At 48.5% G+C, this 6,000-nt stretch overlaps 1 protein-coding gene across 2 annotated transcripts in view; it reads left to right on the top strand.

Annotated features, from left to right (window-relative positions):
* Window positions 1–6,000, top strand: part of LOC109915060 (solute carrier family 22 member 2-like) — a 50,137-nt gene that overhangs the window by 12,096 nt on the left and 32,041 nt on the right. For both annotated transcript variants that reach the window (XM_048601048.1, XM_020514670.2), the window contains exon 2: window positions 2,452–2,555. In XM_048601048.1, coding sequence (XP_048457005.1) covers window positions 2,452–2,555 — 104 coding nt within the window. The remainder of the gene's footprint in view (window positions 1–2,451; window positions 2,556–6,000) is intronic.

Below are 6,000 nucleotides of genomic sequence, written 5' to 3'. Positions count from 1 at the left end.
GAAGAAGGGTCCAGGCCCAAAACGTCAGCCTTCCTGCTCCTATGATGCTGCTTGGCCTGCTGTGTTCATCCAGCTCTAAACCTTGTTATCCCATTTCCTTGAATCTTCTGGCTCATTCTATTGTTGATGGTGGTGCACACCTATTTTTGGATGATGTTCCCAAGATGTAATTATCTCCAGAGGTGCAATCTAGAGCAGAGGAAAGCATAGACGTCATAACATTGCATACAGAATGGGAACTTCCTACCCCAGGAATTGTAAGAAAATCCTCATTTCTTTGTCTCCACAATCTTTTTCAAAATTCACTTTGTTGTTCTTTTTGTGTATTTGCTTCATTCTTGAAAAAGGTGTTCAATGTGCTTTCATAGTTTCAGCAATTGTTGGTAATACAGTTGTGAAGTTTTACAATGGAGTTGAAAGTACTTCATTTTACCAACACAATGCTTTAACCTTTCCTTGATGCGCAACACTGAAGGGGAGAATAGGTTTGAGCTATAGAGAGAGGCTCAATAGGCTGAGGCTTTTTCCCCTGGACCATTGGAGTCTGAGGAGTGACTTTATACAGGTTTATAAAATCACGAGGGGCATGGATAGGGTGAATAGTCAAGGTCTTTTTCTCAGGGTAGGGTAGTCCAGAACTAGAGGGCCTAGGTTTAAGGGGAGAGAGGAAAGATTTAAAAGGGACTGAGAGACAACTTTTTCTTGCGGAGGGTCGTGCATGTATGAAAGGAGCTGCCAGAGGAGGTGGAGGAGGTTGGTACAAATGCAACATTGAAAAGGCGTGTGGATGGGTTCATGAATAGGAAAGGTTGAAGGGATATGGGCCAAATGCTGGCAAATGGGACTAGATCAGTTAGGATATCTAGCCGGTGCGGATGAGTTGGACTGAAGGGTCTGTTTCCATGCTGCAAACTTTATGACTCCATCTTTCTCCTCAAGGAGTTTTGATAGTTTGGATCCTGGAGGTTAGCTTCTTCAAGCAATCTTCCTTGATAGGTACTCACTGCCATTACATTCATGTCAGCAGTTCAAGAAGGTAGCTCACCACCACCTGCTCGAGGGCGAATAGATTTGGGCTTAAATTGTAATCCTTCTTCCCTTGAGTTTTCTCGACATTTGGCTTGTTTGGTGAGTTTGGTAAGGTAAGAAGATGAGTAGTAATGAGGCAAACTGGGTCATCAACAAGGTGATTAACAAACAATTAATTGGCAACTGCTTGTGAAAAACATAAATGTTGGAGTCAGTTTCTCCCGATTTTGAGATAGACAAAAACAATGGTGACATCTGATTCTGACACTTATCCTGCCACAGCTTACATCGCTCAGACTCCTATAAGATTCTGTCCCAAGTTTTGAGTTCTGATTGGAGAATCTGGGCCATGATTCTTAGCTTCATTAATGGATACATTATAAGCACAAAATCAAGGAGGTTATTCTAAACCTGTAAAGAATGTTGATTAGTCCTCAGCTAAAATATTAGAGCACATTCTAACCCCCTAAAATTGATGGTTTAGTTGGTAGATTTGCAGGACTTAAGTTATGGGCTGAATAGACAGCTTGATCATTTAAATGCTATAACAAGTCTGGGACACCTCACATTTCACTTCCCTTACAGATCTAATATTGGCAGGTCAAACCTTAGGGAACCAGCAGCTAAAAGTATGTAAGGATAATTTCGGGGGAAGCAGTGAGAGTCTTTATAGCGTTGCTGCATAGTTCCACACTTTTAGCAGTCACACCCTCCAGAAACTGCTTCCATGGAATTGAACTCCGCTCCTCATTGATTGGTAATAGAATAATTGCCCCTTTATCCCACTCTGTCCAGGCCTACATCACATCCTCACAATGCTTTGACTAGCAGCTTCAGGCTCCTTACCTGGGACTGTGGTCTTCTCCAAACTGTTATCTCTTTGATTAGAAGCAAAGTCTATAAACCAGGTTGACTTCCAGACTGGAATCACTTCGGAAATGTTTTGCTTACAATTAAATTCTACAGCACAGGGGAAAGCTAGTCTCTGTTCCAAAAACTGTCTCCCACTCAGAAAAACTACATCTGTCAATATTGGGTCATGATCTTATTCTGGGCATTACTCTTTTAGGTAGCTCATCAAGGCACTGCAGTGCTGCGCAATAGTGTTAAAGGGATGACGGACCTCAGTTATATGGAAATCCTGGAGAAAATAAGGTTTTTTTCTCTTTAGAGCAGAGAAGCATGATGACAAAATCATGAATCATGGCCATAGAGGAAAAGCAAGGTATAGAGTTAATCAGATGACTCTACCAAAGGACTGCCACAAATAGAATTGACTGAATGGCCTCCTTTTGTGATATATAATCACTTAATTCTAAGTTGATGAGCATTTGATGCAATGAGTAACTCGTATTTAAAATCACTCAAACATGAAGCCACTTATGAATACCATTTTTTGTTCTAATTCTACAAATTGTACAGTTTGAACTGGTGTGTGCTGATTCCTGGAAACTGGATCTATCTCAAGCTTGCCTAAACCTGGGATTTACACTCGGAACAGTAATCATGGGTTATGCAGCAGACAGGTATGCATAATATCATCTACCAATCAAAGGTTTGTAATGTAAAGTGGAGTGGAGGAACACATCAGGCCAGGCAGCATCATAGGAGCAGGAAAGTTTACGTTTCAGGTGGGACCCATCTTCAGAAATGGGGACGGGAAGGGGAGCTCAGAAATAAATAGAGAGAGGAGGAGTGGGGCTGGGGAAGGTAGGTGGGATGGTGATAGGTGAGTGCAGGTAGGGAGTGGTGGGGATTGGTCAGTGAGGTGGGAGGGGCTGATAAGTGGGAGAGAAGATGGACAGGTTGTGTCAGGTCAAGGAGGCGGGGATGAGAGGGAGGGTTGGTCATGGGATGAGGCCGGGGGGTGGGGAGATTTTGAAACATTTAGGCCATTGTGCTGTAGGCTTCCGAGGTGGAATATGAGTTGCTGTTCTTCCAGTTTGCGGGCAGCGTCATTGTGACACTGGAGCAGGCCTGGGATGTCACTCGGGTAGTGGGAGGGGGAATTGAAATGGTTCGTGACGGAAGGTATTGTCGTTTGTTGCGAACCGAGCGCAGGTACACTACAAAATGGTCTCCAAGCCTCTGCTTGGTCTCACTGATGTAGAGGAGGCCACATTGGGAGCAGCGGATGCAGTACAACACGTTGATGGATGTGCAGGTGAACTCTGTCTGATGTGAAGGGTTTGTTTGGTGCTTTGGATGGAGGTGAGGGGGGAGGTGTAGCACTTCTTGCGGTTGCAGGGCAAGTGCCGGGGGTGGTGGGGTTAGTGGGGAGTGTGGAGCAGACGAGGGAGTTGTAGAGAGAGTGGTCCCTACAAAAGGCAGATAGCGATGGGGAGGGAAATATCTCCTTGGTTGTGGGGTCAGATTGTAGGTGGTGGAAGTGGAGGAGAATGATACATTGAATACAGAAGTTAGTGGGGTGATATGTGAGGACAAGGGGGATTCTGTTTTTAGTTGGGTGGGGGGAGGGGATGTGAGGGCAGAGGTGTGGGAAACACGAGATGCAATTGAGGGCATTTTTGATCACCGAAGGGAGGAAGTTGCGGTCCTTGAAATAGGAGGGCATCTGGGATGTGCGGGAGTGGAACACCCACTGTGCCCCTGTGCCCACACATCAATGAATTCCATTCACATTTGGACGTCAAACACCTTTTCCACTGCCTCCGCCTCTGCGCCTATTTCTTTAAGGCATGGCTAACTCCCCCTCTACTGACCCCCTTCTCTCACCTCCAACACACGCCATCCTGCTGGACACCACCCCAAGGCATTCTACCCTCCCTAGACCTCTACATCTCCAACTGCCATCGCGACATCGATCGCCTCAACCTCTCCACTCCTCTCACTCACTCCAACATCTCCCCCACAGAACGTGCAGCCCTCCGCTCCAACCCTAACCTCACCACTAAACCCGTGGACAAGGGAGGTGCAGTAGTGATATGGCGCACTGACTTTTACATCGCTGAGGGCAGGCGCCAACTCTCTGATACCTCATCCTACCGCCACCTCGATCATGTCCCCACCCCTGACCACTGAACCATCACCCCTCAAACCATTCACATTCTCATCACCTCAGGTGACCTCCCACGAACTGCCTCCAACCTCATCATTCCCCAACCCTGCACCGCCCGTTTCTATCTCCTTCCCAAAATCCACAAACCTGACTGCCCTGGCCGACCCACTGTCTCTGCCTGCTCCTGCCCCACTGAACTTATCTCCGTATACCTTGACTCTGTTTTCTCCCTCCTGGTCTAGGAACTCTCCACCTACGTCCGTGACACCATCCATGCCCACCACCTCCTCCAAGACTTCCAATTCCCTGGCCTCCAACACCTCATCCTCACTACGGACATCCAATCCCTCTACACTTGTAACCCCCGCTCAGATGGCCTAAAAGCCCTCCACTTCTTCCTCTCCCACAGGCCCAACCGGTCCCCCTCCACTGACCCCCTTGTCCGCCTAACCAAACTCGTCCTTACCCTTAACAACTTCTCCTTTAACTCCTCCCACTTCCTACAGACTAGGGGGTGGCCATGGGAACCTGCATGGGCCCAAGCTATGCCTGCCTCTTCTTCGGATACGTGGAACAGTCCCTCTTCTGCAGCTACACTGGCCCCATCCCCCACCTCTTCCTCCGTTACATCAATGACTGTATCAGCGCCACCTCGTGCTCCCATGAGGAACTAGAACAGTTCATCAGCTTTACTAACACCTTTCACCCCAACCTCAAATTCACCTGGACCACCTCCGATACCTCCCTCTCCTTCCTGGACCTCTCTGTCTCCATCTCGTGACCGCCTCGAAACCGACATCTATTTCAAGCCCACCGACTCCCACAGCTACCTGGACTACTACACCTCTCACCCGCCTTTCTGCAAGAATGTGATTCCCTATTCCCTATTCCATATTCCCAATTCCTCCACCCCCACCACATCTGCTCCCAAGATGGGGCTTTCCACTCCTGCACATCCCAGACATCCTCCTATTTCAAGGACTGCAACTTCCCCCCTTCGTTGGTTGAAAATGCCGTCAACCGCATCTCCTGCGTTTCCCGCACCTCTGCCCTCACATCCCCTCCCCCCAACAAAAACAAAGACAGAATCCCCCTTGTCCTCACATATCTCTCCTCCAACCTCCACATCCAACCTATCATTCTCCGCCACTTCTGCCAACTAGAATCGACCCCACAACCAAAGATCTATATTTCCTTGCCCCCATCTGCCTTTCGTAGGGACCGCTCTCTCCACGACTCCCTTGTCCACTGCACACTCCCCAGCACCTTTCCCTGCAACTGCAGGAAGTGTTACACCTGCCCCTGCTCCTCCCACCTCCATTCAAGGCACCAAACAAACATTCCACATTAGACAGGGGTTCACCTGCACATCCATCAATGTGGTCTACTGCATCCTCTGCTCCCGATGTTGCCGCCTCTGCATCGGTGAGACCAAGCGTAGACTCTGAGACCGTTTTGTAGAGCATCTGCACTCTGTTTGTGACAAACGACAACACCTTCCAGTCGCGAACCATCTCAACTCCACCTCCCCCACTCCCTGGGTGACATGTCCATCCTGGGCCTTCTCCAGTGTCACAATGACATCACCTGCAAACTGGAGGAGCAACACTTCATATTCTGCCTTGGGAGCCTACAGCACAATGGCCTAAAAGTGGATTTTACCAGTTTCAAAATCTCCTCATCCCATGACCAACCCTCCCTCTCATCCGGCCTCCTTGACCTGACACAACCTGTCCACCTTCTCTCCCACCTATCCGCTCCTCCCACCTCACTGACCAATTCCCACCATTCCCTACCTGCACTCACCTATCACCATCCCACCTACCTTCCCCAGCCCCACCCTCCTCTCTCTATTTATTTCTGAGCTCCCTTCCCCCTCCTCATTTTTGAAGAAGGGTCTGACCTGAAACGTCAACTTTCCTGCTCCTCTGATGCTGTCTGGCCTGCTGTGT

This window comes from Rhincodon typus, chromosome 9, assembly GCF_021869965.1.
Source record: "Rhincodon typus isolate 14 chromosome 9, sRhiTyp1.1, whole genome shotgun sequence".
Lineage (NCBI taxonomy): Eukaryota > Metazoa > Chordata > Chondrichthyes > Orectolobiformes > Rhincodontidae > Rhincodon > Rhincodon typus.
This window is presented reverse-complemented; position numbering and strand designations above follow the sequence as displayed.